Genomic DNA, 13,657 nt, shown 5'->3' on the forward strand with positions numbered 1-13,657 from the left:
CAATCAATCAATCAATCAATCAATCAATCAACCAATCAATCAATCATTCAATCAATCAATCAATCAATCAATCATTTTATCATCTATAAACCATGTGCCATAAACGTATCGTTTCCGGCTGTTACAGTTTCGATAACCGGAGATTGGGACAGTGTGGAACATACAGTCAAGCCTTCGAGGCGATGGCGTGTTTGGTTAGTTCGGGAACTAGTTAGCTTCGCATTGAATGCAATAGCTTTGATGCACGAGTGCCATTGACTTCGCGATTGGGCCATTTATGCCAGTGCTATTAACCAGTGGTGAGTTGGATTCCGGTGTCCTTATCTATGGAGGCGACAGCTGTGGACCCGACTAAGTTTACTTCGCTGCCACACACTGTCCACTTCTCAGTCGCATCCACTCAATACATAGCTGGGAGAAAAGGGCTGTGTGAGACAAACTGTCTTCTGGAATGCGGAGTCGATGTCCCATCCAGCTACATATTAAAAATAATGCTGAATGCATGAATTGGGGGGATATGTGGAGCGGTTCTCACAGCAACTGCACCAGGCATCCTATCGACTCGGGGTTTCTTTCGAGTCTTTGAATGCAAACCCCCATGCCTACCCACAAGCGTGAGTGGCAGACCACACGAGATCAGTGGGAAGGGGCTGTGTAAGGCAATGCTTGAGTGACCCGTTAAGTGAAAACCGATATCAAGATCGTGTTTCAGATGCAAGACATCTCATAAAAATACTCATCCGAATCAAGTGTTTTCGTCTATTTACAGGTCATTGTCGGGTGAGGGCAATTTCAACTGGAGATTTATTTTCCCGTTTGATTACATCAAAGCAGAGGATCGAATAGAGTTCAAGGACAAGGGACCATTCGACGTTGAGCCTATCACAATCAAGTCAAACTGTGAGCTTACTTTGCAAATATGGGATGCGGACGTATTTTCCAGCGATAACTTTCTGGGTAAGTAGAGTATAGATTTGGCTGCTCGCATGAGATATGAGTAATCTGAACACGAATCGCTGTTTGAAACAGGTCAGTTTTGATTGGTCCGTTGACGCAATTTGATTGGTCAATTCCCCCGCACCACAGAACGCATTTTCGATGGATGACTCATATAAGTTTTATTGTTGGTAGAAGACTTGTGTCCAGCACCTACTAGACGGATGACAGTGGTGGAAAAAATGTCGGAAGTTCCATACATTTGTTCAGAAGTCCAGCTTCTTACGAAACAGATGAACAAATGGTCACACGTCCTTCAACTTGAAGCGAACAAATAGTATTAGTTAATGCGAGCAGCCGACAGCTCCTGGATGATTCCAATCTGAAAACTGTTTTCAGCTGTTTTTCCATAATCAACACAGAATGCTGACGAAAAAGATCTTGACAGAATCATGTGGAAAACACCTAAAACCAATGGCTTTTTATCATCTCTTCTGGGGTCCACACGCTGCTATCGAATTGCGGCAGGCTGTTAGCTAGTTAGGGCATCATAACGCCTAGGTGAAACAGGCGGTGGTAGTGACAATTTCGGGTGTTTTTTCACTACTCGAAAATCGGTAGTAGCAAATTGGTTAAGGCTTTTCAATGCGACAGAGGAGCGACACGGTGGAGAGATTTGGACGGTCGCCAGGTGTACTGATGGCAAGCTTCTCGTTGAATATTGATCCGTATACACTCAGGGACGAAATTTACGGCACGATCTGTGCTCCTTAAGGTTTCTGTTTAAGAAGGTGAAGTTAGTGAAATCATAGAAAATAACAAGAAATTTAAAAGTAGCGTTTACGAGATGATAACAGCGTACAGAATGGGAGGGATGCGTGTGGCTAACTGTGGACACGCACTGTGATACTATGCTGTCGGAAAAATCCCTAAAACTGCTCGCGCGACATTTTTTCTTAAAGATTATTTCCTTTCCCGCTAACGAATAACTGCATATCATCTTCCCAGAGGTTTCCTGCTCTTGAGCACTGGGCGTAGAATTACACCTCATTCGAAATCGATCGGGTCCACCTTAGATGATGCATTTCGTCAATGCTACTCGTCCGGTCATCGTGCACTCTGAGGAAGTCCTTCAGACTTTCGATGAGTGTCTACCAACGGCCTGTCAACTTAGCTTGAATGTTGCTCCACAGATGTCATCCAGTTATAAGTCCAAAGTATCTGATCAACAAAGTATCTGATAACAATAATAGCTCGACTTCTAAGCCCCTTCAGCGCCCAGCTAAAACTACCCGACAGAAACACGAAGGTTGAGTACTGTCAGTTTGCTCAAGCATTAGCAGAAGCGGTCAAGATGATGATGATAAGGTTGGGTTCGAATCAAGAATCGTCCAGTCAGTAAGATCGCGCCTTAACCTGTGAGCACCAGGTGGCCCAACAGATTGCTCTCAACCTAACTCCTAACAGGTCCGTTATTTTCGGAGCTTTAGTGTTTGTTTTTTCCACCAAACGCAGCTAATATCCACAGTCGCGCGCCAACCATACCTGAATGAGACGCGAGGCATACTTATCTGTATAATAGAAGCACAGATGATGTTCCCTTCTTCCTCAACACCGGGTCACGTTTAAGGGCTTAATTCCGCTCTTCTGTTTACGTGATATTCATTTTTAAACCACAATATCATGCCATCATCATGAATTCCTTTGAAAAGCAAGCGAATTTTTGACGTTGCACCTCCAGGAGGAATTACGATGCAGCTATCATCTATTCCAAGGTGCGCAAAGACACCGAAAAGTTGTGGGCTACATCAACTTGCCCCGGACTGTCCAAGGTTCTCACTATTCAAAAACCCGCAAGTTCGGGGTTGGTGGCCGTGCGCGGATGAAGTGTTTGAAAAATTAGAAGTGCAGGTTAGTTTACTTCATTCACCCTGATAGAAGTTCATCAATGTTTTCTGATCCTTGTTACCCTGGGATTTCGAAAATTGTGCTCGAACTTTACATGCGATAAGCTATACCCATACTTTTGAAGTTCAATAAATACTAGCCATCAGTGGGCCTTTCCTAAACATCGACAACCCAAATGATGACCACTCTGGGAAGGACGAATATGTGACCACTGGTGGGCAAGCCTCTCTCCGTCGTTGCTGATGCAGTTGTATATTTCTCTTTGAATGGGTCTCTCCTGAGGGGAGCTACTTAAAATAGAAACTAGACCAGAAAAAAAAGGCAGTATCCTTGCGGTGTTGCTTCGCATAAACCATCACAGAAGCCGTTCGTCATAAGTAGCATACTTTGCGTGTCTAGCCACAATCCCAACAAACTGAAGCACGTGGGTGTCAACCTCGATAGGGGCAGTCGAGGTGGTGCGGGAGTTGGGTTCGAGACTCGGACCTTGCCCTCAGTAAGTTGGTGCCTTAACAGCAAAGCGCAGACTTCCCCTCCTTGCATGGTTTGTTTTTATGTCACTTATAGTTTTGATATCCGAATAGGCGTGTTACGAACAAGTGCTTACGACGAAATCTCAACTGGTAATTGCAGTCCAAAGGCATCGAAATGTGAGTTAATTTATGTAATTTGGAGATGAGTGATTGGACAACCTCGTAGCCATGCTTTTTGATGCTAAAAATGGCTGTCGTAACCCAGTATCGATCACTTCGGTTACTGCAAATCACTTCGGTGGCACTTGATAAACCAAGTTGAGTCGGTTAACAGAGTGGTCGGTATCGACCAAATGAGCCGCCATTGCACTTGTCACATGTCTGATTCAATAGTTTCCCTGACATATGTCCAGTAAGTTTTTGCCACGTTTGCGGACAAATGTAGAGCCTTGGGTTGGTGCCTTATCCTTGATACTGATATTGACAATATGAAGCGAATCTGAGGTGAATCTGAAGTCAATCTTCACATGCGAAGCACAAATTTTTGAGAACACCACAAATGCGAGATTCAGCTGCACTCCAGTTGAGCCTCTATCAGAAGAAGCAGCTCCGAACGTAACGGGACTACATAACTGCCAATGGAATAACCGTTTTTCGTTTAGACAGATTTGATTGGTTGTTATTCACTCGTCCTTGACAGATGAGTTGTATTCTTAGTATCAGTTTTTGACCCGCTTGTACGCGACAGTGATCAATAGAGCAGCTGGCTCGCTCGTTCATTGACTTTTCTGGTTTGGCCAAGTGCACCAGGCGATCAAGCGGCTATCCAGACCGGGATTCACGGTAATAAGAAGGCGTTAATTGACTGTGGTGCACAACAACTTTCTGTTGAAATCAGATGAGTTTATTTGTCACAACTTCTTCTCTGTTAAGCTCCGGAAAATTTTATAGCTTCTGAGAGCCAGCTTGACGTTAAAAAGCAGTTTTTGGACTAAAGATATCCATCCATCTTCTTTCACACTAGTCTCTTTTAGATATCTCAGTAGAAACTTATCTGAGTTCTCGTTTCCTTTGGGAGGTCCTGGGAGTTGAATTCAATGCCATCCATTAAAATTTTACGAGTGCTGTTTTTCACGACAAAACGTCATTCACCAGATTCATACTAATTTTTGTATCTCGCTTTCGTCGGTAATCTAGGGTTTTCGGACACATGAAGTGTTTTGCCCTCCGCAAAAGACCATAGAGAATGTCGTGAACTAAAGAGTGTGGAAAAGTCCACCAATTTCGCGTTTTTTTTAATTCTCAGTCCAATGAGCAACATCAACACGCAATACCTGTACCCAAATGCTACCTTTTCGGTCGAAATTTGAACCAGTTAGTCCTGATAAGACCGATGCTTGAGGTGGAATATTCACACATCACTTACTGCGTTTGCTGAACAAAATGTTCGAATTCTACTGAGACCGGAACTGAAACTGTTACTTTTGTACGGAATAATCAGACTTCATCTGTTTCTGGACAGATCAATCAGACAAAAGCGTTGACCATGTGGCTCAGATAAAGGGAGCAATAACAGAATGATTGAAGGTTCACCTGGCACCCAGATGAATCTCTCGTTTATGATGTCTTTACATGAGGCTGCTTGGTGTATCACATTCATTTGAATGAGACCACTATAATATAAAAGAGAAGCTGGTTTCCAGGTTAGTCTCCTACCAGAGCTCTTTAGTACCTTCTGTTTAAAATGCTTCGTAGATAGTCTGTTTCGGTTATGTGGAGGAAGTTACAATTTTATCTATTTTATCAATTTCCTGTGAACATATGAGCATATTGAAAGTGATCATGATTACGGTACCCATAATGAAGGTGATGCATCATGGTGGTCGTTGGCTTGTTCGCTGCGGTGCGTTATTGTGGAGCGTGGGAGTGCGTAGCGGTGGGTTGTTGGTTGTTCGGTTGGTGGCACAACCACCAACCCACCGCTACGCACTCCTACGCTCCACAATAACGCACTGATGATGTCACCTCGATCGGTGATGAAACGTTTGCAATCAAATTGCCCAGCTCAGCGAACAAGCCAACGAACACCATCTACGCTACCTGAGCTACCAAAATTTTCCTGTAATGCATCATCTAGTATTTTTAGAGAAAGTTAAAAAAGTCGAGAGAATCTGTATGTCGATGTATCTGTATATATGTATATAGCAAGGATGTTTGTAGCCGGTCACGAATGAAACAGAGTCTAGAAACACCCTAGAAACGAAACCTTCTGAGTAGTTTCCTTTATGAAAAACGACCATATCATATTGAAGAGCCCAGTATGAAACAGATCAACGGAGTAGTCCTGAGTGGCCCCAATGCCTGACAAAAATGATGCATAAATGGCACACTACTTGCAAGAAAACAGTAGTAAAATAAGGACGCGCTCCAGTTTGAGTCGGTGACATCCCACCGCTGTGAGGTTAATTATAGTGTTTCTCACGTTTTTTCAACTAATGAGGATTCGTCACTATTCCATGTTAGTTTGGCCACATTATTGACAAAATTGTGCACTTTAAGCTGACTGCTTAGACTCACATGCGGTACGACAATTTTCTGAGCAAGTACCGGATATGTTAGGTTACTTCAATGAAATCGCTATTCGAGTCAACGCAAACTATTTGACGGCGTATAGATGGCAGATCTCATTGCGTCAATGAATTTGACCCGATGACCAACATACTGTTAATTAGGAGAATACATGCCGTTACAAGGACGTGGCCATGACCTCCCGATCGAACACTCGACCATTCGGCTACAAGCGGCCAATCAGCAAGGTGATTCATTCACACCAGACAGGATGCAGCCCCACTCATCACATGGTCACGTGTTGACTGGCTGCCTGATTGGAAGTTTGGTTCATTGTGGATATCGACCAATCCTCTGAGCTACCAAATGAATTGACAATTCAAAATAATTATTTCCTACGAACAAAGTAGCCCTTTTGATGCAACAAATTTCTCTTGCCACATCAAGCTTAGCCCTCTGAGGTGTTGTAATATTGTGTTCCTTCCTTCATAAGGAAAAAATAGCCTACCTGTGAACAACTGTGTTATGATAGCTACTTAAAAGTAAACGTTGGCATGGAAATCTGAGTGCGCTTTGCACTCACTGCTTGAGATCAAATCGCCACTTTTCATATGCTTGATAGAATCAGTCCTCATTTAAATCGGTCAACTGGAAGCTTTCGTTTCTTCTAAGAGTGACCAAATGGTGAAGCGATTTGTGGTTCCTAAAAGTATGCAACTGGTCACAAAATACTGTACGATATTTGTCTTCACTATGGCGAGTTTAGTGAACTGTTGTTATGCTTTCGTGTATGACCAGCTTGTCCCGATGAAGTGTCGTGTCAGGTATCACGGGCTCGAATCCTGACAAGACCAAGTACGTGCACCGTTAATGGACCTGACTAACTACGCTGGGACGGAAGGCGGTCTGTCTAGACTAAATTTATGTGCATTTATGCTGTTTTACGCGGAGTCAAATGTGGCAATACGTGCAAGCTGTCAGACTCGAGCGAAGAAGATTATCGGCTAAAGATACAGAGGTTTGCCATCAGTTGTTGGTCCCCTTAAACAAAAGAGTATAACAATGAGCACTAGAGGGTCTATGTTAGCTTACTGTGGTAATTACATCGGTGTAATACCGTACAATTGTTCCTGGTAGCAGCCACCAAGTCGACGATAGATGAGCTGTCGATAGTCCATTATCCATATGATTCATGACATTGTCATCCTTAAAATGACAATATTGTAGACAAATACTGATGAGAAAAGGGAATGAACCAAGCTATTTTGGTTGTTTAGATGTATAGTATTCTCGCAACATAATTTTTTCTTTCAACAAGGGCAAAGTCGAATGTGAAATGAACCTGCTAACCGCCGTGGACGCTGAGAACTCGCCAGCAGGCCGAGCTCGAGAAGAGCCGAACGCATTACCAAAACCAAAGTAAGCCATTACTTCTTTCGAACGTCTCCATTTCCTTGCACTTTTCGCAGTTCAACTAATTTTTCTCTAGCTATTTATTGAGACATTTGGTAAATGAATGTCGCTACCTATTGTAGTGACAGTTAAACAAAGTCGAAATTTGATTTACTATGGATTTCATCGAACGAAGTACTATGGGCCCATAAGACGTCCAGATACACTACATACTGGTTAAGTTTATAAGAGACATGGAATCTGTTAGGACATATGTTCGGCAGAATACTTGGATTGCTTCAAGTAGTACCGCTGTGATTGACCGGGTTGGCTTTCTTCTAACAGACGGTGGGATACTGCACACCCACGGTTCACATACATAAAGGAAAACAGTCGCTGTTTTACTGTTCAATTCAGAAAACCACCACTTGACTTGTTTAGCCGGTGTTAATGGTTGAATAGTTTTTCCAAACATCTACCGACAAGAAAGGTCTTATTCCAACTCTATCTTTAATTACTGATAACTCAGTGATATTGCTAACGCTGCAAATGAGTTGTTTACCATTCAGCGAACACGTAATGTGATAAGGTGAGAAGGATATCCTTAGATAAATTTCAAATCAGGTGATTCACGCGCACGATTCAAAAGATGCTTACGCCTTTCCCTCCCTGTATGTCTCCCCCTCTCTTCAGTCGTCCAGACAGCTCCTTCCAGCGAATACTCGGGCCGCTAAATACACTTCGATACTTCTGCAAGTATAAGCTGAAGTGGATCCTGATCAAAATATTGATCATCTTCCTCTTTTTGCTTATCATCGCTCTGTTCATCTACACCTTTCCAGGAGCTATTGTCTACAGGATTGTAGGTGCGTAACTCCTATCATACATACCCTCCACGAGGAGCATTGCCTTCGTACCTGTTTGGCATTTGGAAACATTACCCGATGGTATCATTGCCTTTTGTGTGTCCCTGATAAACTTTTCTAGCCGTTCGAACCCAAATTTCAAGAATTCCAATTTTTGTTTACGGTCAATGAACGGGACTCAGTTCCCTGAGTAAAACGGATACTTGATATCTATCAGAACCTTTGATTCATTCTTGGATAGTGCAACGAAAAGACTGAATAAAATATAGGATAATGAAATTTGTTCAACTTTTGTTTGTTGCTGAAAGATATGGGCTGGATGCAATGAGACCAAGCCAAATATAGGGTACCCGGAAAATGCATTAAGCAGACAGGTGAACGATCTTGTCAGATGCTCATTCTATGCACGTGTATGAATTAGATATGGAGTTTTATATTAATCTTTTGCCGACTGGGGTCGCATTTTAGCCTCTTCATTTAACTGATTTTTTATTGAACCAGATTCTTAACAGGAAAGCACCAAACGCTGCTACTGTCGTCTAGCCTTACAAGTAGTATCATGACACGGAGACACCGGACTGAGCTGCTCTGCGATCCGTTACGGAAGTGAGTGGTTCTGCCCCCCAGCGTCCTAAAATCTGATTGGCCGACTGACAGTCTATCTGTCCCGATCCGTTAACTAGCCAGCTGACTTATTGATTTATCGACCGGATGAGCGACCACCAAACCGATAGGCTGCCTGACTGACAAGTGGAGTTATTGACCGCCTGGAGGTTCGGGGACACACGAATAACACCATACAATACAATGGGTTACTTACTAGGCACAGTACAAACTCAATGGTACAAACCGGTAGCTATACTGGGCACAAAATGTGGTACCAATAACTGTGAGGGAATCACTGTCACCACATGCTTTTTCGTTCATAATGTAATTGAACTTAAATCTTAGGTAGAATTATCAATATTCACAATGTTTGGTTTTCATTCTAGTTTCTTCTCAGCCTTCGTGGAAAAGCCAACACCTGTAATGAAGTATAGGTTTGAAAAGAGTCGGGACCAGATGGATGCAAAAATGAATATGGATGCAATGCTCAAATTAACCACCGGTCTAATTATTATTACGTGCAAACCAACTAGTCTCATTTGGAAGTTTTTAAGTGTTCATGAAAGCGGTCTGGATAGATAATCTTGCAGTTGGAATAGCAGAAAATACTTGGATGAACCATTGTTATCATCATTGTTGCTTAGTTTTAACGGGACGAGAACCAGGGGTGCATTGTTCAAAAAGGCACACATCAGTCAACGTACCTTCCTCACAACTTGTTCACACATATGTCGAAGTTTGCGCTAGACCATGCAAGCACCAGTCCGTCCTCACAACTAGCTATCAGTAGGGATTAGACTCCCCTACTTGTGACTTTACGGTGTTCAAAACTGGATGCTTCCCGTAGTTTGTATGCTTTATTCTGAAAGTTCAGCAGATATTATCAGTGATTAGTCCACCCCATAGCAGTTTATTGATTTCACAGCCGTAGGATCCCGGTGAGTACTAAGTGGTGAACGCATGAAGGGTATGCTGGATGGAATTCGAATAATTCATTTTGCTCCGCTCGAAACTCAAGAGTGCGAAAAAAACTTTTCTGTCACGAGTTTCTTCAGTTTGATGTGTAGTTCTTTGTCCAAGGTACATCAGCTGGCATTCAAGTTCCCCGTTTTTTCCATGGAACAAAGGATGTTAAGGTTGCCAAACTTTCCCAGTACATGAGTTGCTTTTCACCTTAGAGTAATGGAATCGATGTTAATTTTTTGCACTTTCGGAGTGCGTCTGCTGTCTTCGTTTTTTAAATAGTGAAGTCACATCGATTCCACAATCTAAGAGAGTGGACCGTGTTATAGCATTCTCTTTACAAGCCATCAACATCTCAAAATCACCTCCAGGAAAGCACCAGTCTTTTTATCTTTGTATTGTGAACAGCTTCATTTGAGAAACATCTTCAGGGGGGAGTCCACATATTTAGATCATTTTTCAATTTGGACCAAACGTGCTCACATAGTAATCCTGGAAACAAAGGAGAGGCACTTGTTCTCGACAGAGTACTATTCAGACAACCTCTGTGTAGGTTACAAATGTGCTGTTATCCTTGGTTCACCACCTGGTCAGAGCGCAAGGGACTCGGACAAAACACGACCAGCTTGCACACACACACGCACACACCGCTTGCACTGTTTTTTCACTCTGTGGAACAGTGAAGAGCTTCCAAATAGTGGTTCGCGTTCCACTGAAAAAGATATGCCTTTGCCAAACGGGGAACATTCGCACACACCCTTGCACTGTTTTTTCACTCTGTGGAACAGTGAAGAGCTTCCAAATAGTGGTTCGCGTTCCACTGAAAAAGATATGCCTTTGCCAAACGGGGAACATTGGTCGATGGACTGCGTCCGTCCATTTTATTGATCTGCTGCATGCATCGAAATAATGGGGATATCGAGAAACGATGTAGTGAAAGAGAAAAATGGATTAACAATAAGCGGAGATACATCACTAGTCTATCCATTGCCCTGGCCTCTGCACTTCACAAGCCTCGTGATGATATGGTATGCGCATAGCCTGGTTAAAACACTGCACCACAGATTTGCGTTGATGATACAGTTCAAGCAGAACTCAGTAACTTTCAACATATTCTAGAATATAATGGCTATCCCGAGGTGGGCACTAGGAAACACAATATACAAACATCCAAACTAGGAGGCACTCGTGCTGTCCCCAGGCTTGACATTCTCATACATCTGCCATTCCGAGGGCACGATGTCAGTGGGATCGTACAACGTATTCTGTCACCTATAATATGGAAAACCTACTGCGCAGCCAGGCCTGTATCTGTTCACCAGACAACCCGAGTTCCAACCGCCATCCACAGACCCACGTACGAATGCTTGGTCACCTCCCCAAGCCGAACGGAACAAGATCAACTATTGATCTACCAGACAGGCGCGTGATAAATCCTGTATTAATTTGACAGCGTGACGGTGGTAACTGTGCTCAATGGCTCAATCGTTATCGTCGATCGTCCACTATACTGCCAGTGCCTCTCCGTGCTCTGTACACTTGAATTCCTCATTTCATGGTCAGGTTTATTGTTACTGTCCCCTGCACAGAGACTCAGAAAGATCTCACGCAGTAAGAGAAGATAAAATCGATCTTTAGACCCTCCATGGGAAAAGCAAGTTCAGTGGCCTACGTAGTAAACTTGAGGCAATGCGGTTGAATATTAGGCAGAAGCAGTCTGGCCTTGATCCCATTTGAGACAAATTTCAAGAGGAAACAGTGTCTTGACGGTATTATCCGAAAATGTATCATTTTATGGTAGGAATTCACGTTTTCTGACTCCCTACGATAAGGGTAATTCAAACCTATACCTTTGTGGATACAGACTCAGTTTGTAGGGTCAGATATAGAGATTTTCTGTCACGCCAAATAGTGACTTTTTTTATTTGAATCGTGTGTGATTCTGTGCAGTGTGGTGTATCCATTAAATCCTACGATGGAGGTTGTTGGATAGGTTTAAATATCGAGTTGGATGATTGATCTGTGATGCGAATTGATGGCCGTCCTTCGGTCCTACCAGCGTTCACGCATCTCATGTTGCTGGCATATTGAGCAAGTCCATAACCAACAACTGTTTATACTCACAGTTGACCTTACTTTGAAGGTCATCAATCAGCTCCCCAGTTTCGTTCCTTTCTAGTAGGCCAGCATAAATGGTCGTGCTTATCTTTACTACAAACCCAAGGGAGATGCGGACTCGGTCTATTGATTAGTCAGCTGTATTCAACGATTTTGGCCGAGCTTTCACCGGCTAAAATGTGCATTTAGATTGCGCTCCACTTGCTTACCTGACGTCACTATGAGAGATACGGGAGACTAAACGTCTTGGCCTAGTTGGTAGAAAGGGAGGGGTTTCCCCCTTCTAGAGCTTTTTGGTTAAAAAAGGCAGCGTGATGACGTGGGATTGCGGGAACAAGACGCTGAACACTTTGTCTGTATTGTGTCAAAGCCATCCAGTACGTTATTTGAACCCGCAACTTGTTGATTCATGATATACTGTGCTTTGCGTAACTATAATGCCTTTTACCTCGCTCACTTTGGCTTGACATTTAGAGCGCTAACAAACATGTGCCGTTTTTTTCGTGTATCCACTAGGATTGCCAAAAATTTGGTTCAGTTTGCATATTTTACTGTTTAATTTGGCTTGATCTGGGCCAATCTGATTATAGCTATTCCTCACGCTTCATCCTTCATCTAGAATACTGTTTGCTACATCATTTTGGTTTTGTACAGTCTAATATATGATTTATATCACTTGCTTCTCCACAGGTTCGTCACGGCCAGCTGGCTGAGACCACGAAGACGAGTGGCTTCTTTAGCGCTCAAACACGTCTGTCAATTCATTTGATCAACGGGTGCTGGAATACATTTGTTTATTTCGTGCTTGCTTCTTCTCTGTGGATCCGAGATTCGGAGATTAATTGAACGTGTACTTTGCAATGTGGCGTAGAACGAGCGATTTGCACTCTACACTTGTCTACCACTACTCTTTTCGGAAGTTTATCATAGTTCAGGTCAGTGTGTTCGTTCAGCTTACAAACCGTGCGCCAAACTTCTGTGGTTCCAGCTGCTCCAGTTTAGTTCACGGAGGAGAAAGAGACCCAATCAATGAGAGTCATGAGCTGTAGCCGATGGCTGGATCACTTGACTAACATAGAACGGTTCCAACGAAATACACTCAATTGCAAACGAATTTGGCTTTAAAAGAGACTCACCTGAAGCCCAGCTGAATCTCTCTTTTATGTTGTCGAGGAATTTTCAGCAACCTATATCGAATGGTTCTGTTTGTCTTGTGTGTAAGCGATGGAGAGCTACGCCGTCTGGCAACAGTTTCGCTGCAAGTCTGTAATTGGCTACGTTACACAGCCATATGATTTTTGTTATTGCTCCTAGTGTGAACAGTACGGAAAACTTCATAGTTGGTTGTTTGGATATGTTGGCCGAATGAACAACTGAACGTAACCCCCTAAACAAATGAACATGACAGACTAGCCTAATTCGGTTTGTCAAAGTCATATGGAGAAATAAAGGGGTATGACCTTGATGCATAATCCTGGAGGCAAGATCGCCCTGCTCCCGATGCAAATACCTGTCGGGAGTGCGGCTTAGTACATATAGCAACTCCCGAGACAAATAGAAATATGATTCTGCATATCCGTTCCTTTATTTGTCCAGTCCAACGAGAAAACAGATTAGGCTTTTGTATGAAAAAGATGATTTTGCGGGGGGTGGTAGGTAGCTACGCATTGCAGGCGGGAGCTGATAAATTGGTGCATAAATCCAGAATTGTCAGTGGGGTGTCAAGTGGGGGGTTGGAAAAGGAGCTATGCATTGAAGGCAATAGCGTTGATGCACGAGCGCCACTGAGGGCGCGACTGGGCCATGTCTGACAATGTCTCCAGCCAT

At 43.2% G+C, this 13,657-nt stretch overlaps 1 protein-coding gene across 1 annotated transcript in view; it reads left to right on the plus strand.

The window, feature by feature from the left end:
* The window catches only part of T265_08582 (hypothetical protein), a gene marked incomplete at both ends in the record, with an annotated part of 107,712 nt that extends 94,979 nt beyond the window's left edge, over positions 1-12,733 (plus strand). Inside the window, 5 exons of the mRNA XM_009174434.1 lie at positions 770-957; positions 2,678-2,847; positions 7,204-7,304; positions 7,971-8,143; positions 12,521-12,733. Of these exons, the coding sequence (XP_009172698.1) occupies positions 770-957; positions 2,678-2,847; positions 7,204-7,304; positions 7,971-8,143; positions 12,521-12,543 (655 nt within the window). The remainder of the gene's footprint in view (positions 1-769; positions 958-2,677; positions 2,848-7,203; positions 7,305-7,970; positions 8,144-12,520) is intronic.
* Between the last annotated feature and the right edge of the window lie 924 nt (positions 12,734-13,657).

This window comes from Opisthorchis viverrini (assembly GCF_000715545.1).
Source record: "Opisthorchis viverrini unplaced genomic scaffold opera_v5_225, whole genome shotgun sequence".
Lineage (NCBI taxonomy): Eukaryota > Metazoa > Platyhelminthes > Trematoda > Opisthorchiida > Opisthorchiidae > Opisthorchis > Opisthorchis viverrini.